Below are 27,083 nucleotides of genomic sequence, written 5' to 3' on the forward strand. Positions count from 1 at the left end.
CCCTTCTCAAGGGGATCTTCCTAACCCAGGACTCAAACCGGGGTCTCTCCTGCATTGCAGGCGGATTCTTTACCAACTGAGCTGTCAGGGAAGCCCCATTGAAAGGCTCTGTAATTTATTCCAGTGATGTGTCAGCCCTTCAGATCATATTTTAGAACTCTTTTCCTCAAAATACTCTAGGAGATGGCCACATAGTTTTTAAAAGACCATCTTCACCAGAGGCAAACCTTCCATCTTTGCCTGTGCCTGTTCTTCAGTCCTTCTTGCTTTCTTCATCTACATTTGCCCCTCTGTGGTTTCTTTCTTTTCCCTTAAATTTTAAAAAATGAGATGTAATTTGTATATGATAAAATCCACTCTTTAAAAGGTGTATGACTCCATGGGTTTTTATTGCTTTTTTTTTTTTAGTGATATTCACAAAGTTATACAACCGTCGCCACTGTCTAATTTGCATTACTGCACGGAGAAATTTACACCCAATCACAGTCACTGATTTTACCCCAATCTGCACTCCCTTACCCCAGGCAACCACAAATCTATTTTCTGTCTATAAGTTTGTCTATTCTGGATATATAGAAGAATCACATAATATGTGGTCTTTTGTGCCTAGTTTCATTTAGCACTGAGTTTTCAAGGTTTATCACCATTATAGCATGTATGCGTACTTCATTCCTTTTTATGGCTGAATATTACTCCCAATTCATTTCTTTTGAGTATACATAGGAGTGGAATTGCTGAGTCATATAGTAACTCCATGTTTTTAACCTTTTGAGGAGCTACCAGATTGTTTTACAAAGCAACTGCACCATTTTACAATCCTGCCAGCAGTGTTTGAGGATTCCATTTTCTCTCCATCCTCACTAACTTGCTTTTTTCCTGTCTTTTGATTATAGCCATCCTAATGTGTGAGACAGTATCTCATTGTGGTTTTAATTTGCATTTCTCTGATCACTAATGATGTTGAGTATTTTTTCATATGCGTATTGGCCGTTAGTTTATCTTCAGATCCTTTGAGTAAGCATTCTGTGTTTAGAATTGAGTATTTTAGGTCTGTGTTTCTTAGAAACTTTCTGTAATGGACTAATAACTTTTGTAATATACCATAAAATGAAAGAAAAAACAGACAAAATGCGAGCCCCATTTGTTGTTGTTGTTAGAGTCAACAGCAGATTACTCTGCCAAATTGCTCTAAAAGTTTCTAAACACTTGCTCTCAATTTTTGTATTTCATTGGGTTGTGGTAATAAACAGCCAGTCCACCTAATACTCTTCCAGAGGTACTGCTTTAAACTACTAAAAGACATTTGAAAAGTTGTTCGATTTTTTTCCATGTTTGAATTAAAGGCAATTGCTTGATTCTTGTATTTTCTCACTTCCAGATATTGTTATCAATTCTAATTTGCTGTTGAATTAATCCCACAGAGGGCAGATTTTGAGACTTGATGAAGATAAACACTATGCGGATTTTATATGAGCTAGTTTTATTGGGATAACCCAGAGAGTACAGTTCTAGCGAAAGATAAGGTAAATTGTGTTTGGGGCCAAGGTAGCCTTCAGTTCATCTCTCATTCTTTCTCATAGGGGGTCCCATCAGTGCTGATGATATTGTTCATGTTGAAGGGGTTTCTGCTAGGTGTTCAGAAGCGTAGAGGAGAAGCTTACCATAAAGCCTCATACATGTTCAACTGTGTGACTCTGAAATCTCAACATACTTATTTTATTTGTTTGTAAATAAATAGTCACCTGGCTGTACATCCTTATTCTGAGCATAATTTTTACCTCCTTGCTCACATTTATACAAAAATAAACATTGTTCATGCTCAGCCCCTTTATGATCCTGGAGACGTGAACAGTCTTTGAGCATGAACAGTTCTTTATCTCCTGTCTTAAACAAGGTCTAGAAGGTCTGAGTCTACATGCTGGTCCTGACTTTGAAACCTTATAGTCTAGGAACACTGATTATACTCTCCAGGTTATTTTTGTTTTTGGTGGTGAAAATTCTGAAAAAAGTGAGTTAAAGTGTAGTTTTAAACATTACTTGGTGCCTCTGTATTAAAGAACATTATGTTGCACAATGTCAGATTGATACAGAGAAATATGAAAAGTGTTCCTTGGCAGCCAGGAGTTCATCATCTTGTAGAAGGAAGAGGAGTTAGAAGTCACTTGACTGACAGTCAAGGAAGTATGTAAGTATCAAATTAATGAATAGGACTGTATCTCTCACTCTGGGTCCAGTCAGGGGAGAGATGAGAGGCAGTAATTTGAACATGGAAAGAATTACTAACAATGGCAGGAGAATGGAGTAGTGAGGGGTTAGCTAGTAAGAAGTAAATAGAACTCCAGAGAACATAGGAGTAACAGAAGTAAGGAGCAGTTGCTTCCCCAAGGGCTGATACCTCAGAACCTAGAAGGGGGCGGTGCAGGCCTTCTTGGGGGGAGCATGGCTGTGGATCCTTTGGACGGCAGAGAAGGTGATGACGTGCTGTGTTGGTGGATGTGCTGGACATCGGCTCCCGAGGACGCTAGGGAAAGTTGTTTGTTGGAGGTGCTAACTCCACTCCAAACCTCCCAAGAAGAACGTGTGAGGAAGCTTCTGGCTGCTATGCTGCTGGCCACCTCGCCAGGTGGAAGCCCGGTGCTGGAGGAGCTTGTGAAGCAAGGGCGCCAGAACCAGTGAGCAGAACAGAGCTTTCTCCTGCAGCGTCTCTTCTGCGCCCTCTGCTGTTTAAGCTTAGCATCATGCCAGCCGGTCAAGGAAGAATACTCAGATTCCAGATCTGTTTTCAGAGTAGGTGAAAGGATGAATTTGGAGCCGAAAGACACCACAGCAGTAATCAGCATGGGAATGGTAATACCGCAGTAGGAGCTCAGAGGAGGAGTAGAGGTTGTATCAGGTTTTGACAGTTAAGGAAGAATAACTATTTGAAACAGCTCTTTTAACATGAGTAAGGTTTGGGGTTTTTTGTTTTTTTTTTTGTAATTGAAAATGACTTAACGGTACATGTTAATTTTACGAAAATTAGAATATGGGCAAGTAATTTTACCTATAGTCTATACATAAAGGAGGGAAAAGCACAGCGTGTTCTTTCTTTGATAGAATATGGCTAGGTGGTGGATATAGGAGGAAGGAAAAAGTTTCTGTGATGGTGCTTATAGCTGCTTTTGTATCTTTGTTTACAGAAAAATTGGCTTTGAGATTATAATAATGTTAAATTGTATAAACAAGCATTTTGAGGAACTTTCTATCTTTGGTGTTTTTATAAGTTTTATTTATGTAACTTCTTTAAGAAGTTTGTCAAATAGACAATTACTGGACATCACATTTGTGCTCTTTGAGTGACCATGAGGAAGAGATTTTCTGTTGTAATCACACTGATAAAATGTATCTTAGAAGTTCATTGTGCTTTTATCCTCTTTGAGCAAAGGTTTTCATATGAATGTTGCTCTTAGGAATAGAGTTCTAACAGACTTAAGCTGAGAAAACAAATTGAAAACCAAATCTTGCCTTTGTTGAGCTTTGAGGGTTAATTGCCCCAGATACTAAAGACTGCAGAATTCTCACGAAAGAGAAGGACTTTCTTTCTTTTTAATTTAATTTTTGTTTTATATTGGGGTGTAGTTGGTTTACAGTGTTGTGTTAGTTTCGGGTGTCCAGCAGAATGACTCAGTTATATGTACACATAAAAAGGGAAAGATTTTATAATATCATATCACTGTTTACTGGCATTTGTACGTTAAAAGTTAGTAATTCTAGAGAGTGAAAACAAAGTTCTTCTGTGCTCACCAACAACTGGCTCATTATTAGGATATATAACGTTAGGCACCTCTTCAGAGGACTGTCCTACACTGCTAAATTCAGACTAGTTCCTGTTGACTTGTTAGTCTTTTAACCAACCTGATACAAAAGTGAATTGTTTGTGTTCCTGTTTTTGATAAAATTAAGAAAATATTAGTGTAAGTTTAGTTTGTATACCTTTTACATAAAACATTTGACTTAGAAATTTCTGACTTAAGAAATTTCTGACCACTCATCCTCTGACAAGAAATTTCTGACCACTCATCCTCTGACTGTATGAACAGTTTAGAACTGTCTAATTTGAACTTGTTGCAGTGATGAAAATGTTCTTACATCTGTGCTGTCTAGTATGGCTAGTGTGACTAAGAGACAATTTTATTTTTATTTAAATTCATTTATATTTAAATAGCCATATATGGCTAGTATGGCCCACCCATATTGGATAGCAAAGCTTACAGCCCAGTGTGTCCATAAGGAAAAAAGTTCTAGAGATAAATAATTTGAAGATGACTTTAAAAGCAAATTCCTATTCAGGTGAAAGCAAGGAGAAGCAGGCTTAGCAGACCTTAGCAAAGCATAGTTTTGGGCAGGATGCTGACCTCAGGCTGAGGATTATCCTTTAATTTATTGAACCAGAGTGGGGAAATAAGGCATGTCACTCATAGACTTTGAGACTGTTATGAGCCCATATGCACCCTCAATCTGTCTTATTTTGATGGTTGCTTGCTAAGATGGTGGAACTTAAAGATGGTAGCAGCCTAGATCTATAAGTCATCTTAAGGAGAAGAATGAACTTCCTCAAGCTTAGTGTCCACTAGAAGTAAATTTTTGTTGTGTTAAACCATTGAGATTTGGGATATGTTTGTTACCAGTGCATAGGCTAGACCAGCCTAATAAAGGGTTGTTTTCAGTCTTTTGCAGTTACGCCAACGCTGTCTATAAGTTTGTTATAGCTTTTCTTCCAAGGGGCAGGCATCTTTTATTTCATGGCTACAGTCAATGTCCACAGTGATTTTGGAGCCCAAGAAAATAGTCTCTCACTGATTCCATTGTTTCCCCATCTATTTGCCATGAAGTGGTGGGACTGGATGCCATGATCTTCATTTTTGGAATGTTGAGTTTTAAGCCAACTTTTTCACTGTCCTCTTTGACCTTCATCAAAAAGCTCTTTAGTTCCTCTTTGCTTTCTGCCGTTAGGATGGTATCTTCTGCATATCTGAGGTTATTGATATTTCTCCCCACAGTCTTGATTCCAGCTTGTGGTTCTTCCAGCCTGGCATTTCGCATGATGTACTCTGCATAGAAGTTAAATAAGCAGGAGTGACAATGTGCAGCCTTGATGTACTGCTATCCCAATTTGGAATCAGTCCATTGTTCCATGTCCAGTTTTAACTGTTGCTTCTTGGCCTGCATACAGGTTTCTCAGGAGGCAGGTAAGGTGGTCTGGTATTCCCATCTCTTTAAATGTTGTGATCCACAACAAAGGCTTTAGCATAGTCAGTGAAGCAGTAGTAGATGTTTTTCTGAAATTCCCTTGCTTTTTCTATGATCCAGCGGATGTTAGCAATTTGATCTCTCGTTACTCTGCCTTTTCTAAATCCAGCTTGTACATCTGGAAGTTTTTAGTTCACGTACTGTTGAAGCCTAGCTAGAAGGATTTTGAGCATTACTTTGCTAGCATGTGAAATGAGTGCAGTTTTCGAACAATTTGAACATTTTTTGACGTTGCCCTTCTTTGGGATTAGAATGAAGACTGACCTTTTCCAGTCCCGTGACCACTGCTGAGTTTCCCAAATTTGCTGGCATATTGAGTGCAGCACTTTAACAGCATCATCTTCTAAGATTTGAAATAGATCAGCTGTAATTCCATCACCTGCACTAGCTTTGCTTGTAGTAATGCTTCCGAAGTCCCTCTTGACTTCACACTCCAGGATGTCAGACTAGGTAAGTGACCACACTATCATGGTTATCAGGTCATTAAGACCTTTTTTGTATAGTTCTGTGTATTCTTGCCATCTCTTCTTAATCTCTTCTGCTTTTGTTAGGTCTTTGCCATTTCTATCCTTTTTTTTGCCCGTCTTTGCGTGAAATGTTCCCTTGGTATTTTTCAATTTTCTTCAAGAGATCTCTAATCTTTCTCGTTGTATTGTTTTCCTCTACTTGTTTACATTCTTTCCTTTACATTCGGAAACGTGGGAAAAGGGGAGTGAAGCACATAGGGAGTGGCCGTCAGAATGACAGTGTAATGAGTTACTCAGTTCCATTGCATTGTCCCTGAGGAAGTTATATGAAGTCATTCACAGGATCATCCAACAGGATGAGAAACAAGATCCAAGGCAATGGGATCTCTGTTGCCATCACCATTGGTTGTGGGTTCACTCCACAGCTAACTCCCTTGCTCTACCAGATTGCACATGCAAGGGTGCTGTGCTAGCCCATGGCATTGTGCAGCTCAGAATGAAGAGGGGTGTTGTTAAGCTGTACCTGCATGAAAAAGTTGGCCACACCCAGTATAGAGCTGGTTGTTGGGATAGCAGCTTGATAAGACACCTTGTAAGGCTAAGGAAAAAGATTTTAAAAGATGCATAAGTGGTATGGTATCTGGTAGAAGATCCGCCCCCCCCCCCTTTTTTTTTAAATAGAGACTTTTCATTTCATGGAGAGTCATTCCACATTATTATTCTTCAGGAATGTCTTTGCTATGGTATTGCTCTTCGATGTAGATTTTAGAATTAACTGCCCAGTTTTTCACAAAACCCTTTTGGGACTTTGATCAGGATTGCTTTGAATCTGTAGATTAGTTTGAGGAAATGTGGCATTTGTACATTATTGACTCCTTAAATTTGTGTCCGTTAGTATCTCACAATGTATTTAGGTCTTCATGTCTTTAGTACATTTTTCCTCTATGTAAAGAGGAGTTCCCAACCTGTACAAGGCATCCTGGAGTACCACACTGAGCTTAAAGGCACCGTGGGGTATTTTAAATTTTGGAGGGAAACAGTGATGGATGTCTGTTGGACACGATGTGAACATCCAGCTCTAGGAAGTCCCACAGTTTTCCCACATTTTACCAAATGTGATACATTTGGTAAAGTCTGTCCTTATGAAATGGTTGCTGAGATCAGAAATAATGTAAATTAGTATGGAACAGGAAATGAATGTGAATGGGGTCTGAGGTTTCAGATATTGTGCATGTTTTCCTATGTACCTGATTGAGAAAGAAATAAAAGGTGTTTTTTTTTTTTCTTTTCAATTCATGTGTATTTAGGTTACTAAGTTACTAGGATGAGTGAATGATGAATACCAATGAAGTTGTTTGTACTTAACTACCAAATCAGTGAAACTGTTAGGAATGTCTTTTGACCTAGAGGTGCTGTGAGATGAGTACTGAGAATAGCAGGGGCACCATGTTTGGAAATTTCTGTCCCAGGAACTTCAGACTTTGTAATGATATTATAAATGGTATCTTTTCCCCCTCTCATTTCATTTTCTGCTTTTAGTGTGCACAAATGCAGTTGAATTTTGTGTATTCCTCTTTATCCTGCAAATTTGGTAAATTTGTGTTTATCCTAATAATTCATCGTAATTTTATCTGCAGTTTGTAGAGTCTTGTCATTTGTTTCTTCTAGCATAGCAGAGCATTGGAGAAAAAAGAATAAGCAGTAATAAAAATTCTTAATGTACAAATATTCAAAATGATATATTCAGAGAAGTCTAACTTCTAACTCAGTCCCTTCCATTTTATTCTTGCCTTCCCACAAAATAACCATTAAAAAAGTTGTGGTTATTCTTCCATTAGAAATAATAACAGTAGCCATGTGTGTGTGCTTGTGTATTGACACACTCTTTTTTTTCTCCCCTTAGGTAAGTGGTAGCATACCATACATACATTTTCCCCTTATCTTGCATTTTCATCAGTTGTATATCCTGAGATTATTCCGTGGCAATGTATGCAGTGATTTCCTCCTTCAATTTTACAGCTTCATAATACTTGAGTGTGTGATATACCGCAGTAGATTCAACCAGTCCCCTGTTTATGGCTGTTTGAGATGCTTCCAGTCTTTCGCTGTTATAGATAATACAACAGTAACAGTCTAGCATATATGTTTATTTGTATTTTTGCTAGTTTGTATGTGTTAGAACTGTGTAAAAAGTATCTTATGTTTAAAATAGAACTATGCTCTAAGTTTGGATTATATATCTGTGTGTGTGTGTGTGTGTGTGTGTGTGTGTGTGTGTGTGTGTATCTTTTAAATTATAAATCAGAACACAGTGGAATATTGGTCCTGGTGATCTCTTCTCACTAAGTACTGATAGAACCCTTTTCATTCCTATTGGTGTTCATTTGTACTTTCTTTGTTCTTGGTTAATTTTGCCAGAGGTATTTTACTAGTTTTGTGTAAGACAACTTTTTAGCTTTATTGATCTTCTCTATTGTATAATAATCTATTCAGCAATTTCTGCTTTTATCTTAATTATTATTTTCTTCCTACCTAGGGTTTCTTTTGCTATTTTTGTTTGTGATTTTGTTTTGCTTCTTAGGTTGGATGCTTAACTCATTAAATTTTGGTTATTTTTTAAAGTAAAAATTCAAAACTGTGTCATTAAATGCTTTAATCACATCCTGCAAGGTTTATATGTGTGTGGGGGGAGGGGGAGTAAAATATATCTAACATAAAATTTCTGGGTTTTTAGGTATATACTTCATTGGCATTAAGTACATCTGCAGCCTTGAGCGACCGTTACCACTGTCCATTTCCAACTCTTTTTTGTTATCCCAAATGCAAAATATCTTACTAAACAATAACTCCCTGTTTCATAATCCATCACCCCAGACCTTGGTGAACTCTATTCTACTTTCTGTCTCTATTGAGTTTGACCATTTAGATATCTCATTTAAGTGAAATTTTACAATAGCTGTCCTTTTGTCTGACTTATTTTATTTAATATGTTCATAGACATTCTTCTTAGAGCATGTATCAAATTTCACCTCTTTTTAAAGCTAAATAATACTCTACCTGCATCACAGTTTTGTTTATCCTAGTCCTGCAAATTTTTCATTCTTGTTCAATTCTTAGTATTTTCTGATTGCCATTGTATCTATTTTTAACCCTCAGTCTTTAAGAGGTATTTTAAATTTTCGAACTCACTACGTTTTCTTCTAGTTATCTTTTTGTTATTCATTTCGAACTTAGCTGATTTTGGTTAAGAGTATATAGTGATTCCAATCTTTTGAAGATTTTCTCTCTCTCATAATGTATTTATTTTAACCTTATTCTTGATAGTTTTGTTTTGTTGGCATCTTTTCCTCTCAATATATTGAGGATATTGAGGATATTCCAATGTCCTCTTGCTTTCATTGTTAGTAGCAAAAAGTAAGCTGAAAGTCCAACTGCCACTTCTGTGAGGTTTATCCTTTTTTCTCCTCTGACCAACATTAAGAACTTTTTGATCTTAATTTCACTATGATGTCTTAACTTTGATGTGTATAGATTACATTTTATCCTGCTTTTGATTCATTAGGTTTCTTAGACTTACAGATTTGTGTCTTTCATCTGCTCTAGAAAGTTCTCAGCTCTAATTTACCTGGTGAGTGAGTTCCTCATTCATTCTGTCATCTCCTTTTGGAACTTCAAGTAGATGTATTTAGGTTATCTAGCCTACTCCTTTTACCCACTCCAGTGTTCTTGCCTGGAGAATCCCAGGGACGGGGGAGCCTGGTGGGCTGCCGTCTATGGGGTCGCGCAGAGTCGGACACGACTGAGGTGACTTAGCAGCAGCAGCGGCAGCCTACTCCTTTTACTTGTACATTTTCTCTCTCTTTGTCTCTCTGTACTGCAGTCTAGGTACTTCACATGTATCTTCCGCTTCACTCTCTTCTGCTGAGTTCACGCTGCTCTTTACTTCAAATGTCAAGTTTTCATTTTTACTGAAAGTTCTGTATGGTGGTTTTTCATATTTACTTTTTTCCCCCTGCTTTTATATTTGAGCTTCTTACACATATTCTGTGTCAGATTATTTCACATCTGTTTCACCAGTGTGTTTTGGTTAGTTCTTGGTCATGGTGTGGTGTTTGTGTTCTGAATTTTCCTATGAGCTGCTCCTTTTCCTTAGAATTTGATTTTTGGGTGTTTTTTGAGACCTGTGTTGAAGTTGTTTCCTCCCAAAGAGTCTTTGTATTTATATGTGATTTCTGTTGTTCACCAGGGAGTGCTGCCAACATGGCCACATTCAATTAAACCTGTTTAGAATTTGGGGGGACCTCATAGGTCGCATCTGCCTGCAATGCAGGAGACCTGGGTTTGATTTCTGGTCGGGAAGATCCCCTGGAGAAGGAAATGGCAATCCACTCCAGTATTCTTGCATTGAAAATCCCACGGACAGAGGAGCCTGGTGTGCTTCAATCCATGGGGTCGCAAGAGTTGGACACGACTTAGCGACTGAACCACCACCACCATAGGTCTCATGGATTTCAGACCACAAATGTGCGTTTTGTTGTTAGGGTTTCTTTAAGGATTCCCCATTGCCCTGCACTCCTGTTGTTATTACTGTGCTCTGAATACCTGAGATTTCCTTGTTCCCTTCTGTGCGGAGGGATTTACTACATAGTGATTTAATTTCATATAGATTACAGTTTTTAGGTCCTCGCCTTATGTGGAAGGGACTCCAGTTTTGGCAAGCTCTGGGTTTTATCACCTGTTCCCTGTGACAACCATCAAAGTAGAACTCAGAATTCCACTGAGAATAACAGGTTTGATAAATGCTTACTCTCTTGTTCCTAGTTTCACTGTGCTTTGCACTACATGGGAATATCCCTTTCATCTTAACTAGCTAGGCAATGCATATTTAAAGATTTGTTGGGTTATCCAACCCTGTATTTGAGTTTGAGGCAAAGTTGCTTTTTCTTTTTCCTTTATTCTTTATCAGTGCCCCAGTTATTTTCTACAGCTCTTCCCCTCTTTCCTCTTTTTCCTTTTTGACTTTGCTACGCATAGGCCTGATGTTATGACCATTGCCACCAAATGAAAACACTCCTTTCTGATTTATGAACTCTTCTTTCACAACCTGTGTTGTTGTCCTTAAGGTGATTTGGGATATTTTCATTAATGCTTTTGCTCTCAAAGATGTTTGAGGCTTTTTTTTGGAGGGGAACAGAGTAGAAAGGCCAGTGATGTTGGGACTGTCAGAGCTTATTGAGAGGTTGCTAGAAATCTTATCAAATAGTGTTGTATTACTACATTCACAAGGCACTAAAAAATTAAGGTTTGTTTGATATTTATAGAAAATGTAAGTAAAAATATAAAGCACAATTATGCTTTTAAAATCATCTTTTCCAGTAGTATATATTTTGCAGTTGGACTACCATAGATGATCTGAGTAAATTATAATAAATTTAGTAATTTCTACTAGTTGGACTGACTGGTTCCAGACACCACTCCTTTTTTCATTTCTGTTGTGTATTTAGCTTCCCCTCATCTCCTTCAGTAGACAATTGAGGAATTGTTTATCTTTGAGTTGTGTCACAATTAAACAATGATCCTGTTAGAAGAGTACAGTGTGTTTTGGGCATATTTTTTGTTTCGCCTACTTGTTTTTCACTGAAAAGTAGCAGAAAGTGAAAGGATTTGGAGAGAGGCATTATTTATCACTTTGCCCTTTTTAAAAAATATATATATTTCTGAGTAATGGAGTAAAACATAGGTAAATCATTATTTTATAATGAAATGTTTTTATTTTGTTGAGTCTCCTAAAATATAATACATAAAGAACCTTACCACATCATCATTTGATGCTTTTTAGGCATTTGACTCTGTTAGTAGAAGAAATAAACAAAAAAATACACTGCTTTATGGAAAAGGACTAAAGACTAAGGCCATGAATTGGCTGTTAGGGGAAAAGTATACATCTTTCCAAAGATATTTCTGTTAATATAGGATAGTTGATATGTCGTCTAGTGAAGTGCTGTTTCATATAAGAACTAATAAGTTCGGGAAAAACAATATTTCATCTGGAGACAGAGTGTAGTAATACAAATCAGTAAGCATTATTACCTGATACATGGGAGGATCTGTATTAAAGGAAACAGAATAGTGGTAATAGCAGTAGCAGCAACAGCAGCAGCAATAGTAGTAGTATAATCCCTTCCTTTTTAAATTGAATTTTTATTTTATATTAGAATATAGTTGATTTACAATGTATTGATTTCAGGTGTGTAACAAAGTGTTTCAGTTATACATGTATATATATCCACTCTTTTTCAGGTTCTTTTCCCATATAGGTTATTACAGAATATTGAGTAGAGTTTTCTGTTGATTATGTGTTTTTATATAGTAGTGTGTATATATGTTAATCCCAGACTCCTAATTTATCCTTCTTCCCCACCTTTCCCCATTGGTAATCACGAGTTTGTTTTCTGTGTCTGTAAGTCTGTTACTGTTTCATGAATAAGTACATTTGTATCATCTTTTTAGATTCCATATACAAGTGATAATGATATTTGTCTTTGTCTTACTTTACTTAGTATAATAATCTCTAGGTCCATCTCTGTTGCTGCAGGTGGCATTGTTTTATCTTTTTATGATTGAGTAATACTCCTTTGTATATATGTATCACATCTTTATTTATCTGTCGATGGACAGTTAGGTTGCTTCCATGTCTTGACTATTGTAAACAGCACTGCAATGAACACTGGGGGTGCATGTATCCTTTCAAACCTAAGTATATGCCCAGGAGTGGGATTACTAGATTGTATGGTAGTTTTATTTTTAGTTTTTTAAGGCACCTTCACACTGTTTTCCATAGTGGCTGTATCAGTTTATATTCCTACCAACAGTATAGGAGGGTTCCCCTTTCTCCACATCCTTTCCAGCATTTATTGATGATGACCATTCTGAGTGGTGTGAAGAGATATCTCATTGTAGTTTTGATTTGCATTTCTCAAATAATTAGCAATGTTGAGCATCTTTTCCTGTGCCTCTTGACAATCTGTATATCTTCTTTGGAGATATATGTATTTATTGACTAGATCTTTTGCTCTCCCATTCTTTTTTGGCCACACAGCTTGCAGGATCTTAGTTCCCCAACCAATGATTGAATCTGAGCCCCCTGCAGTGGAAGCACAGGGTCCTAACCATTGTGCCGTCAGGAAATTCTCCTATTCATTTTTTAAAAATATTTTTTATTTATTTATTTTTGGCCATCCTGGGTCTTCATTGCTGCATGGGCTTTTCTGTGGTTGTGATGAGTGGGGGCTACTCTCTAGTTGCGATGCACAGGCTTCTCATTGAGGTGGCTTATCCTCTTGCAGAGCATGGGCTCTAGGGCATGAGGGCTTCAGTAGTTGTGGCACATGGGCTCAGTAGTTGCAGCTCCCAGGGTCTAGAGCATAGGCTCAATAGTTGTGGCATAAGACTTAGTTGCTTCTTTGGCATGTGGGATCTTCCTGAATTAGAAATCAAACCTGTCGCCTGCATTGGCAGGTAGGTTCTTTACCACTGAACCACTGGGGAAGCCACCCTATCTGTTTTTTGATTGGGTTGTTTGTTTTTTGGTATTGAGCTCATGGGCTCTTTGTAAATTTTGGAGATGAATCCCTTGTTGGTTGCATCATTTTTGCAAATGTTTTTCCCATCTGTAGGTTGTCTTTTCATTTTGCTTATGATTTCTTTTGCTACGCAAAAACTTTTAAATTTAATTAGAACCCTATTTGTTTATTTTTGCTTTTATTCTCGTTACTCTGGAAGGTGGGATCCAAAAAGATATTGTCTCAGTTTATGTCAAAGTGTTCTGCCTATTTTTTCCCCTAAGAGTCTTATAGTATTTGGTCTTACATTTAGCTCTTTAATCCATTTTTATGTTTATTTTTATATCGGGTGTTAGAGAATGTTCTAATTTCATTGTTTCACATGTAGCTGTTCAGTTTCCCTAGCACCACTGATGGAGGAGACTGTATAATCTTTTGCTTTTGAATTGCTTGAATTCTTGGGTGGGAACACATGTAAAATAATAATTAATGTTGCACAGTTGTAATTCATTGCCAAAGAATGTTCTGATATATTAATGTAATTAAGAAAAAAACAAGATAAAGAATTGTTAGTAAGCTTGAATTTTGGTCTTAGTTCTGTTAATAATTAAATTTGTGTGACTTTAGGTACACTGTTTACATTTTGGTGAGTCAGATTCTTCACAAATAAAATAAGGAAATGGACCAAATGAATTCCAGTCCAACCTTAATACTCTCTGGATTTATTTTCCTGTGTAACTTGTTTTAAGAGGATATGAGAGATCTTTTTGAACAGGGACAAACAAGCGTGACCTTACTTTGGGAAATAATTTTTACTGAGAATTTGGATGGGTAAGAGAAAAGGATAAAGAAGATTTAAGAATGGAGAAATGTATACTCAAAAATGATTTAGGGCAAGAAAGTCTTGATATATTTGGGAAACACGAAGCATAGGATTTATGTGCATTCATATGAAATCAGATTGATTGGGTAGTAAATGGCCTTACATGGCAGAGTTTAGTAACTGCTGAAGAAGATAAAGTCAGGAAGAGTGTTATCATGTGTTATTTTTAGTCAACCAATTCTAACTTCTTTCTCTAAACAAAAACTGAATGTAAAGAAACTCTGGGAAGCTAGTTAGGGCTTCTTCTAACTGCTTCCTCTGAACAGCAGCTGAAGACAAGAGATTCTTTAGAGAAATCCTGAGATGACGTGATCAAGTCCTCAGCCAGGCTAGTGGCAGAGTGAGTCATCAGCGTTTTATCAAGGGTCATGCTTTTGTTTACTACTATCTAATCACTTATGAGGCATACTACTTAGAATTATCAACATTGGATTTGTCATCTTGAATAATTTTATTAGGGACATATGTGACTCAAAATTTAGATTTTGTTTAAGCATGTGTTGCTTAACAGGGTGCATCATGTTAATTGGGATTTCCTTGCAACATAGCTCTTTTAACTTTCTAATGTAAATAAAGAAGAAAGGTCTGAAACAGACAACACATTAGCGCTTCTTTAGTTTTATTGAACCGAATTTGTGCAGAAAATGTTAAAAATTACTCATAAAATATTAGAATAGAGCAGTAAAGAAAGTTTTTTTGTTTTTTTTTTAATAACCAAAGTATAAGGGCTGTATTCTGAAATGTGCCTTGTTAACGTTGTTTGCTTTAGGGCTTCTCTGGTAGCTCAGCTGGTAAAGAATCTGCCTGCAATGTGGGAGACCTAGGTTTGATCCCTGGGTTGGGAAGACCCCCTGGAGAAGGGAACTGCTACCCACTCCAGTATTCTGACCTGGAGAATTCCATGGATGGGGTCACAGAGTCCAACAGAGTCCACAGAGTCAGCTCAGGAGATGAGTGATATCCTTGTGACTTATCACTGGTGATCTTAACCTTGATCCCATGGTTAATGCCAAATTTTTCCACTGTGTTATTTTCTCCTTTCCACACTCTATTCTTTGGAAATGAGTCACTAAGTCTAGCCTGCACTCAGGTGGAGCAGGAGGTTAAGTTCTAACTCCTAGAAGGAAATGTTACTTGGAATTCTTTTGTAAGGGAGATTTGCCCCTCCCCCATTTTATTTATGTATTCAGGTTTTTGTGTCTATATGAATGATGTATATTGATTTTATACTTTGGGTTATAATCTCATATTAGTTTATAGATTTTATTGCACCAAACATTCCAGTATTCTAGTATTCAGGAAACTCTTTCTTATGCCCCTCTGACATGCCTTCATCCTTTATGAGTAAGTGCTTCCTTATCTTTTGACAGTATAAGATACAGTAGATTCATCTTGTATAATATTTTCCCTGTCTAGGCCTAGAACCAGCTATTTCTCCAAGAAACTCTGAAGCACAGCTTAGACCTAAGGTCACACACTTAAGTAAATGGTAGAACTAGGATTCCAACCAAAGCAATCTGATTCCACACTTATGCTCATAACCATAATACCAGACAGCATACAGGTGAAGGTACATTCATTCTGCATGAAGGTGCACTGTCAGTTTTTAGTCATGTTCCATTTATGAGCCAGTCTTAAGGATAGAAGCTGTAGTCAGTTTACAGTTAGTAATTATTGTGCTCGGTTTTATACTGATCCTTTTTTAACCACAGCTATGATGATTATAACACTTCCCTGGTGGCTCAGATGGTAAAGCGTCTGCCTACAATGCGAGAGACTGGGGTTCGATCCCTGGGTAGGGAAGATCCTCTGGAGAAGGAAAGGCAACCCCCTCCAGTACTCTGCCTGGAAAATCCCATGGGAGGAGCCTGGTAGGCTACAGTCCATGGGGTCGCAAAGGGTCCGACACGACTGCGTGACTTCTCTTTATGATGATTATAATCAAGTTTGAAAACTACTTAATCACAGATGGCCAGTGTTAATGTTTTGGTGCATTTTCTTCTATAAATGCATGCAACTGGATTTTGGAGTTTTGTTATATTATCCTGAGTTTTAAATTTAACTTGTGTAAGCAGGAGCAATTCACAGTGTAATCACAATCTCAGTGTGCAGTTTCCATATTGTAACTAGTGATTAACATAAAAGCGAGCTTGTTGTTGTTCAGTCGCCAAGTTATGTCCGATTCTTCACGACCCCATGGACCACAGCATGCCAGGCTTACCTGTCCCTCACCATCTCCCGGAGTTTGCCCAAGTTCATGTGCATTGAGTTGGTGATGCCATCCAGCCATCTCATCCTCTGTAGTCCCCTTCTCCTACCCTCAATCTTTCCCAACGTCAGGGTCTTTCCCAGTGAGTCACCTGTTTGCATCAGGTGGCCAAAGTATTGGAGCATCAGCTTCAGCATCAGTCCTTCCAATGAATATTTGGAGTTGATTTCCTTTAAGATTGGCTGGTTTGACCAATACAGTATACTAACACGTATATATGGAATTTAGAAAGATGATAATGATGACCCTATATGCAAGACAGCAAAAGAGACACAAATGTAAAGAACAGTCTTTTGGAATCTGCAGGAGAAGGTGAGGGTGGGATGATTTGAGAGGGTAGCATTGAAACGTGTATATTATCATACGTGAAGTGGATTGCAGGTCCAGGTTCGATGCATGAGACGGTGCTCAGGGCTGGTGCACTGGGATGACCGTAGGGCATGGGATGGGGAGGGAGCAGGGAGGGGGGTTCTGGATGGGGAACACATGTGCGCCCGTGGCTGATTCATGTCAATGTATGGCAAAAGCCACTACAATATTGTAAAGTAATTAGCCTCCAATTAAATAAATAAATTAAAAAGGAAAAAAAAAAGATTGACTAGTTTGATCTCCTTGCTTTCCAAGGGATTCGTAAGAGTCTTTTCCAGCACCACAGTTCGAAAACATCAATTCTTCAACACTGCCTTTTTTTGTATTAAAAAAAAAAAATCCTAGCTGCTCTAGGATTAACCTGTTTTGTCTTAATGTTTGGTCACATCAAAGCTGAACATCTGTCTTGGTTTATCAATTCATCAAGTAATCCACAGGATGTGACTGGTTTGGTTCGGAAGAATCATCTGACTGTATGTTATCTGCACTGCCTTCTTAGATAGCAAGCACCCTCATTTCTCTGATCACCAGTAGCTGAATTTCACTTCAGCCAGCCTTTCTCTTTTCTCCGGCTGGTTACCTCCAGAAATGTTTGTTTTCCCCTTTTACCTTCTTTTTTGTAGGCTGAAAAATAACTGTTATACGACATGTAAATTATACAGGAGTGCTTTGACCTATTCCTGTCAAGGAAAACAAAAGCTGTAAAATTTGAAGTGGAATTAGGTATAATTCTTCATCCCTCAATTCCTCTCAAATTATATGTCTACTTTTCTTCACCTACTAGCATTTTAGCTAAATAAAAATTTTTTAAAATTGTTTTTAATTTTATCTAAAACCAGTTGCATTCTTTTCATTGTATATATACAAAGTTTTGTTGGCTTACATGTATCAAGTAGTGTTATTTTCAAATTAGGATCTAATTGCCAATTAAAATCTTGTTTAGGGGGATATTGTATTATTTCCTAGCTCTACAGTTTGGTATCAGAACTCGTAAGTTAGGCATCCCCTCTCTTATACTGCTGACCTTAAATGTGTGTAATCTACTTTTTAAAAAAAACATAAAATAGACGTGTATAAGTATATGTAAACAAAGTTGACATTTCCACTTTATTAGCCATGTGGATAAGGAGAATAACTGGACGGACTGGACAGGGCATCATAGGATGACAGAACCTTGGGGTTTGGCCAAACTCTGGATTTACTTTTGTCAGTATTTCCTGACTTGCAGAGGCCTAACGTATGTAGTTAGATGTTCAAATTTTCAGAGAAACGACAGTGGCATGTTCTGGTGCTTTACCAAAGTCTATATGGGGGTTAAATTGTAATCACAAGGCTAGTGAACATGAATCAGATTTGGAGGCTATTGGTTGGTATTTATTAATTAATAGCAAGCATTCTATCTGCTCTGGAAGTGAACCTGTCAGAGACATATATCCTATTATTGCCTGGTCAGGACATAGTCTTCTTGGAATCTTTTTTTTTTAAACTCCATGTTATCTGTCTGTTCATTGGAACACTTAACTCGTACTATTCAGTTGATATTCTCTGATATGTCAGTGTCATCATGCTTTCCAAAAATTATCTTAGTCCTCTTTTTAACAGGATATGACTTTTCAAAGATTCTCTTAGCTCCCTGTTTACCAACTTTGTTAGGGGAGATTGCCTGATTGCAACCAATTTCATCTCTTGTTTTACGCCTTTAAATGAATAACTTTTTTTAATTTGAAAGTGAGGAGGGGATTATTACTGTCTTGTGCTTGTCCATTCTGTTTTTTACCTTGTTGTTAACTGTATTTTTTTGCCTGTCTGTTTCAGGCCCTATCATAATTCTGAATCATGTCTGATAACGGAGAACTGGAAGACAAGCCTCCGGCGCCCCCAGTGCGAATGAGCAGTACTATTTTTAGCACTGGAGGCAAAGACCCTTTATCAGCCAATCACAGTTTGAAACCTTTGCCTTCCGTTCCAGAGGAAAAAAAGCCCAGGAATAAAATCATCTCTATATTTTCAAGCACAGAGAAAGGTAAATAGCTACTGTGGTTTCAAGAGTCTCCTTACTGTGTTTTGGTTTTGATGTTTTTTTAATTAAGTATAATAAGCCGATGTCTTTTATGGTGCAAACAATAAACATACAATTGATGGTAGTAAATGGGCACCATTAGGAAGGCTAGTTTGGGACTTCCTTGGACGTCCAGTGGTTAGGACTGTGCACTTTCACTGCTGAGGGCCAAGTTCACATGGTTGGGGAACTGAGATTCTGCAAGCTGCGCTGTGCACTCAAAAAAAGAAAGACTAGTTTGTTTTAAACCGTAATAGAAAAGAATAAAACAAAAGTTGTTGCTCATCCTGCTTTTTAGGTCCAGTGAATTTCTGTTCTCCTCTCCTTCATTTTCTAAGACTTGTACCATAGTTCATGGCTTCCCAGCTTTAATGCAAATCATGATATTTGAGAAAGACTTAATAGAAGAATGGAAGTATAGAGTCTACAGTCTCCTGTCTGCAATTTAAGGCGTTAGCTTTGGTTTGGAATTAAGAGTTTTTCTGACTTTTGAGTAGTACCAATAATGTCTTTTTATCATGTATTCTATAACACCCTCAGATTCTTCTGAGCAACACTCAGTAATCAACATACTAATGTATCTTCCATAAACAAGAATTTAGTCCAGTGTTTCTCTTCCTCAGTAAGGTTGACATTTGGGAGCAAAATAATGCTTTGTTGCAAGGATCTGCCTCATACACTGTAGAATGTTAAGCTTTCCTAACTTTCATGTGTTAGATGTTAGAAGTAGCACCTTCTACCCAGTAGTAAAAACTGAAAATTTCTCCAGACATTGCCAGATTCCCCTGTGGGGCAAAGTTGTCTCCAGTTGAGAACCACTGGTCTAGTCATGCAAAATAGGATAAAGACCGTAAATTGTCTACATAAGTTGAATTCACTAAATTTGTTTTGGTGTCAAACTAAGGAAATAACTTTTGGTTTTCAGAGCTTTATGGATTTTAGAATTTGGAGAGGGGGGCTTCCCAGGTGACGCTAGGTGGTAAAGGGTGGTAAAGGGTGGCTTCCCAGGTGGTAAAGAACCCACCGGCCAATGCAGGAGACGTAAGAGACATGGGTTTGACCGTTGGGTCATGAAGATCCCCTGGATAAGGGCATGGCAACCTACTCTAGTATTCTTGCCTGGAGAATCCCATGGACGGAGGAGCTTGGCAGGCTGCAGTCCATGGGGTCACAGAGTTGGACATGACTGAAGCGACTTAGCATGCATGCAGGGGATTATGAACTGGTAATGGATTTTAGAATAAAGGTTAGAGATTATTATACTAAGCATGGCATGTATGACACTGACACCTAGTAAAGTGGACGTAAAGATATTTTTCCACTTGTATGTGTAAGTTTACATGGAGAGGTAAAACAGTGCTTTATATATAATAATAAATATATTTAATTTGAGTTGAAAATACATAATCAGTGAAAATTTGAATGAGGTGATATAGTTAATATGGAATCAAGTCTTAGAGAATTTAGATATGCAGGCAGGATATAATCATTGAACAGTTGAAAAACTTCATTTTAATGTATATCTCTAAATTTCCTCTTATTTTTAAGATTTCATGGGTGTTTGTAACTGAAAAGCCTCATGAAAGCGTGTTTTTAAAATTAATTTAGCAAAAGTGGTAGCATGTATATTTGGCATGTTTGAGAATGAAATATGTACGTGCTTAGACTGAGTGAAGTGAAAGTTAAACAGGGAAATTGGGAAATGAACCAAAAAGGAAGCATGAGAAGAGGCAGTGTAAACACAGTATTTATAATTAAAGAGGTTAGAAAAAAAATGTATGGAGGTTAGTACCAGAAGTAATTGCTCAGAGGGTGGAATTACTTGCCTGTGGAAAGCAGAATGCAAAATTGGGGTAGGAGAATGCTCACAATAGGTTAAAAGGTACTTGGGGACAGCCTTGGGAAGGGGAAGAGTACAGAATGAAAGAGAAAGTGTGGACAGTCCAGCATTTTGGGTAAATGGTAGCGTGGTAGGGCTTGTGAGCAAATTGAACATGCATTTACATAAATGCAACAGAACATTTCCTCAAAAACCATTGATGCAGTCTTCATGAGCTTACCTGGACATCAGTTTTGGTTTTGCTTTTAACTTTTTTAAAACCTCAGATATTTCTAATGTGCATCCAATGTTAAAAACTACTGCAATAGTGGGTTATGAGGTATATATGGTGAATGACACTAAGTGAAATGAAGTATAAATGGAGTTATTGCAAAAGTTGCATGAAACTTTTCAGTTGTGTGTTCATTGAGTCAGGATGTAAAATGTATTGGTGTGGGTCCTGGCCAAAGATTTAAAGGTGGCTCTGATGTATATCCGACTCGATGGACATGAGTTTGAGTAAACTCCCGGAGTTGGTGATGGACAGGGAGGCCTGGTGTGCTGCAGTCCATGGGGTCGCAAAGAGTTGGACACGACTGAGTGACTAAACTGAACTGAACTAAACTGAGATATATTCAATACTTAGCAGTAAAATTACTGGGTTAAAGGATATGTGTTCCTGTGTTTGACTTAATTATGTTTAACAGATTATTTTCTAAAGTTTTGGTTTTTTTTTTTAATGTTCTTTCTCACTCACAGAACACGTATGTTCCATTGTTGAACATCCTTGCAGATTCTTGTATTATGGGATTTAATTTTTGCCAATTTGGGAGGTGTGCAGTGGTATCTCATTGTGGTTTTAATCTGGACTTCCCTGATGACTTGGGAAATTGTCTTTCATATGTTAATTTACTACTTATTTGTGTTTTCTGTGACATACCTTTTAGTCCAGAATTCTATTGTTTCTGTTAAGCATTCATTATAGTCTATACACTAACCTTTCATCAACTATGTGTTACTAAATATAGTTTTCCAGGTTGCAAACTGCCTTTTCACCCTTTCAGTGGTATTTTATGATGAATATAGATTATTAATTTTGGTGTAGTTAAATTGATCAATTCATTTTTAAACTTTGTGTTTTAAGAAATTTTTGCCATACTAGAAGTGATATTTTCTTAGGTCTTTCTAAAAGTTTTACAATTTAAACCTTTGAACTACCTAGATTTGATTTTTGTGTACCTGTAAAGGGAGATCTATTTTCACTTTATTTTTCTTAACCCAGTGTCCCGGATCATTTATTGAAATTTTTATCATTTCCACACTGACCTGCAATATTAGCCATTATCTGTCAGCTTTCCATGACAGGATATGTTTCTGTGTTTTCTTCTGTTTATTGAATTGACTCATTTGTCTGTACCTACACTAATACTGTATTGCCTTAATCATTACAGTTTATAATTCTTAATACCTTATAGAGCAAATCTGGTACCAGGTGGTTCTTCAGGATCTTTTGACTCTTCTGTATAAATTTGACACTTTGCTTATCATGTACTTAAAAAAAAGACCTGTTGATGCTTGGATTAGAATTGCCTTGAATTTGTAAAACAAGTTGGTGAGAATTGCTTTCAACTTTGTAGTTGAGAGTAGAACATCTAGAGTCCCTGGTGTAGCCCATTTACAGGGAGATATTTAGGAGTGCGTAATTTTCAGTTAGACTGAGAGAAAAAAAGAGGAAATGTTCGGAGGGTAGGGTGCTCTGATTCCTCCTACTTTTGGGGCTCTTCTTCGTTTCCACCTCAGCCTCCCAGGAAGCTAACACCTCTGGCAGGGCCTTGAGGGATTGGAATGAGAACTAGGAATGTAGATGTGTATGCACTTTCATGCTTGTGTGAATACAGAAATCTATCTGCAGTTGCATTCTCCTGCCTGCAACCTAAACTGCTGTTTCTCTCTCTAGTTTTATGCTAATTGCTTTTCATCTTTGGGCATTCCTTGCAGATTTTGTTCCATGATGAACATGGTGTAGGAGGGGAGAGCTACAATATATGCTTGGTCTATCATATTGAAACAGAAGGATAAAAGGGAAAAAAACTTTTTATTTTAAAAAATTACAGTGACCTTAAGATCTTTGCCAGCTCTAATATAAAGTCTGATCTAGAGATACTAATTTTATTTTACTCAAATTTCCATCCCTTATTGTTGTCCTTACTGAACAGACAGGTAATATTTTTATTTAAAAAAAAATCTAGAATATCTTCAGTTATTCATTATTGGTTTTAATCAGTGTCACTGCAAAAATTAAGAAAATTAGAAATTATACCTTTTATATAGCAACTTGACTGAATAAATCTTTTTTTCACATCCCTGCTAATGTTGTATCCTATGCACTCTGTGAGTTAGCAGAGACTCCTTGATAAGCAAGGCAGCTGGTGTCCTTGCCATGATGGCACTCATAAAAAACTACAACATACAGTTACAAACTGTGGAAAGTGATAATCGGGATAGAATAAAATGTCATTTCTGGGAAGGCTTCCTAAAGAAGTGATGTTACAACTGATGACTAAAGTATAAGTAAGTGAAAATAGGAGAATTTGGGTAATTAAAAACTGTGTCTTATGCTTAGAAAAGCATTTCAGTGGCCCAGGTACAGGGGAGATCACAGTCAAATGTGATATGAAAGCAGAGAAGAAGAGAAGATAATAGCATGATGTATGTTAGAAACTCAGAGAGCAGAAGAGGCTAAAGAGGTGAGCGGGGAGCAGGTCCTAAAGGGCCTTGTATTCCATGCTGCAGAGCTCACATTTTACCCTGTTTCCTGGGGAACCAGTACAGGATTTTAAACAGCAGAAAGACCTGGTCACATTTCTGTCTTACACAGGCAAGACTAGTAGTGTCTAGAAAATAGATTTTGTTGCAGGTCTAAGACTGAAGTTGGAGACTAGTTAGGATTTTGCAGTAGTTCAGATGAGAAATGGGCTTAACAAGTCAAGTAGTTTTGATAATGAAAATGGCAATGAGCATCGTCTTTGCTTATCTTTAAAAACTCTATTCAGTTAGCTAGTGTTGAGTGGTATGTGTGTTTATAAACTAAAGCAGTTTTCATGTCTAATTATTCAACCTATATGCACTTTCACCTCTAGTTGATTTTGTGTGTGTGTGTGTTTTCACCTCTAGTTGATTTTGAAGATGAGAGGCTTAGAACTGTAAATGTTCTTTCTGGTCTAAAAATGTAATCCTGAGATTAGTAATAGTAGACCGTATGCCTCTGCCTGTTTCCTAGAGAATTCTCTTCTACTTGATGGAACAAGTTAGGTCACCAGTTTGAAGCTGTTGTGGATCAAAAGAACAAAGGGGTAATCACTGATTCTGTTAAATAGCAAAGTCTTCCTTTTAAAGAAATGGAGGATTTTTTAGTTTTAGACTCTAGCTCAAATGTAGCCTATAAGGTGTTGCCTCTTAGGATGTGGCAGTGGCATACTTAGGATCCTTTTGTGCAGCACATCACTCGGGTTCCCACCTCTTAGCTGAAGGCTGCTGCTTGCCTGCTTGTTTTACTGTCTCATGAAGTTGAAAAATAGCTCTGAGAATCTGTTTTTCTCCAGTACACTAATAAGTTGTACAGTTTTATTAAAAGAAGTTTTTTTCCCTGGTCCATTACTTCCCATCAAGTGACCCAGTTGCTGGGTGTATATCCTGTATATAGATGATTGTGGGTTTTCTTGTTGTTGGTCCTTTAGATCTTGGATTCCAGAGTTATAAAACAGTGATTCTGTTTACATAGAAATAACCTTCCAGTATATTGTTTGATTTGAAACATGCTTCAGTATCTTTTTGTTTTACCACACCCAGGCCGGCTAGAAGTCCATTGTGCTATCCATTGCGCCACAGAGCCGGTTTATCTTTTTGTTTTAGATAACTTTTTTTTTTGGAACTATAGAACAAAAGATTTGTTTTTATTTTTTATTAAAACTTTATTTTTTTTCCATTTATTTTTATTAGTTGGAGGCTAATTACTTTACAATAATTACTTTACAGTATTGTAGTGGTTTTTGTCATACATTGACATGAATCAGCCATGGATTTACATGTGTTCCCCATCCCGATCCCCCCTCCCGCCTCCCTCCCCACCCCATCCCTCTGGATCTTCCCAGTGCACCAGCCCTGAGCACTTGTCTCATGCATCCAGCCTGGGCTGGTGATCTGTTTCACTCTTGATAGTATACTGGTTTCAGTGCTGTTCTCTCAGAACATCCCACCCTCGCCTTCTCCCACAGAGTCTAAAATTCTGTTCTGTACATCTGTGTCTCTTTTTCTGTTTTGCATATAGGGTTATTGTTACCATCTTTTAAAATTCCATATATATGCGTTAGTATACTGTATTGTGTTTATCTTTCTGGCTTACTTCACTCTGTATAATGGGCTCCGGTTTCATCTATCTCATTAGAACTGATTCAAATGAATTCTTTTTAATGGCTGAGTAAGTCAACTCTTAGTTTATAGTTGATTAATAAATAATTTCCTCCTGTATGCAGGATACCAGGTTAGAAGTCAAAGGACATAACTGAAAAAGTAGAGAGCATGACCTGAGATTATTCACTGCCTAGTGGAAAGTGAGGAGTTGATTATGAGTGATGTAACTGTGCATTTCAGTAAAGGTAGTATAATTTATATTAGACTTAACAGTTGCATTTCCCTCTGGTCCTTTTCTCAACCAATATGTCCTGTCCTCCCACCATAGCCTCTTAGAAGAATCTTCTGGTAAAACATGGCAGATTGACCACATGCGTCTGTTTACTGTCCCTCCGCAGACATGACTAAAATGATAGTAAAAAAAAAAGAATTATTTTTTCTATCACAAGGGCAAAGAGAATGAGAGAGGAGACAGTAGTATACAAGAGATTTAATACACATTTGGAAGAGTGAAGTGGGGAAGCGCTTACTGACTACGCGCTAACTGACTCTGTCCTCAGAGGAAGACATCAATCCTAAGCGTTTGCGGAAGGGGATGTTTATAAGAAGTGAACCAGTTTCCTTTGTAAAAATCTCAGACGCTCAGGATTTAGAGGTACACAGTAGTGTGGCGGAGAGTGGGGGTCTGTGTAATACATAGGGTGTAAAGGGGAGAATTAGTTGAATATCTATTGGATTGGCTGATGTCTATTGGGTTAGTTTGTTTTTTTCTGTACAATGGCTTTGTGTACAGTGCTTAGTGATTTCTAACTTGATTTGAGACAGTTTTGTTAGATTGTATTGTGACAGCTGTCATATCAGCATGCATTTAAAAAATCTTTTCAAGGGCTTGTCTGGCAGTCCAGTGGTTAAGAGTTTCCCTGCCAGTGCAGGGGACACAGGTTCCATCCCTGGTCCAGGAAGATCTCACATGCCTCAGGGCGACTAAGCCTGTGTACCACAACTACTGAGCCAGCGCTCTAGAGCCTGCGAGCCACAGCAACTAAAGTCTGCACACCTAGAGCCTGTGCTCCCCACAAGAGAAGCCAGCACAGTGAGAAGCCTACACACAGCAACAAAGACCCAGTTCAGCCAAAAATAAACAAGTAAATAAATAAATTATTTAAAAAAAATTTAAAAACCTTATCAAAATTGGTGAATTTTTATGTAGCCATTTTAATATTGAAAATGGAAGAAAGAAGCAACATTTTTGGCATATTATGCTTTATTATTTAAAGAAAGGTAAAAATGCAACTGAAATGCAAAAATGAGATTTGTGTAGTATATGGAGAAGGTGCTATGACTCATCAAACATGTCAAAAGTGGTTTGTGAAGCTTCATTCTGGAGATTTCTTCCTGGACGATCATCCATGGTCCTATAGACCAGGTGATGTTTTTAGTGATCAAATTGAGACATTAATTGAGAATAGTCAACATTGCATCTTGTGGGAGATAGCCAACATATTCAAAATATCCAAATCAGGTGTTGAAAATCATTTGCGCCAGCTTGGCTATGTTACCTGCTTTGATGTTTGGGGTCCACATAAGTTAAGCGAAAAGAACCTTCTTGACCATATTTCTGCATGTAATTATCTACTTAAAACATAATGAAAGCATTTCATTTTTAAAACAAATTGTGAAAGTGGATATTGTACAAGAGTGTGAAATGGAAGATTGTGAGGCAAGCAGAATGAGCCACCACCAGCCACACCAGATGTTGGTCTTCATTCAAAGAAGGTGATGTTGTGTACATGGTGGGATTAGAAGGGAGTCTTCTATTATGAACTCCTTCTGGAAAACCAAATTACAAAATCCAACAAATACTGCTCCCAATTAGATCAATTGAAAGCAGCACTTGATGAAAAGTGTCCAGACTTAGTCAACAGAAAATGCATAATCTTCCATCTGGGAAACACA

The 27,083-nt window shown here is 37.5% G+C and overlaps 1 protein-coding gene across 1 annotated transcript in view; it reads left to right on the forward strand.

Moving 5' to 3' along the window:
- PAK2 (p21 (RAC1) activated kinase 2) overlaps positions 1-27,083 on the forward strand; it is a 76,308-nt gene that overhangs the window by 15,689 nt on the left and 33,536 nt on the right. The window contains exon 2 of the mRNA XM_065942388.1: positions 18,655-18,862. Coding sequence (XP_065798460.1) covers positions 18,676-18,862 — 187 coding nt within the window. The 5' untranslated portion in view covers positions 18,655-18,675. The remainder of the gene's footprint in view (positions 1-18,654; positions 18,863-27,083) is intronic.

This window comes from Muntiacus reevesi, chromosome 8 (assembly GCF_963930625.1).
Source record: "Muntiacus reevesi chromosome 8, mMunRee1.1, whole genome shotgun sequence".
In the NCBI taxonomy this organism is placed as follows: Eukaryota; Metazoa; Chordata; class Mammalia; order Artiodactyla; family Cervidae; genus Muntiacus; species Muntiacus reevesi.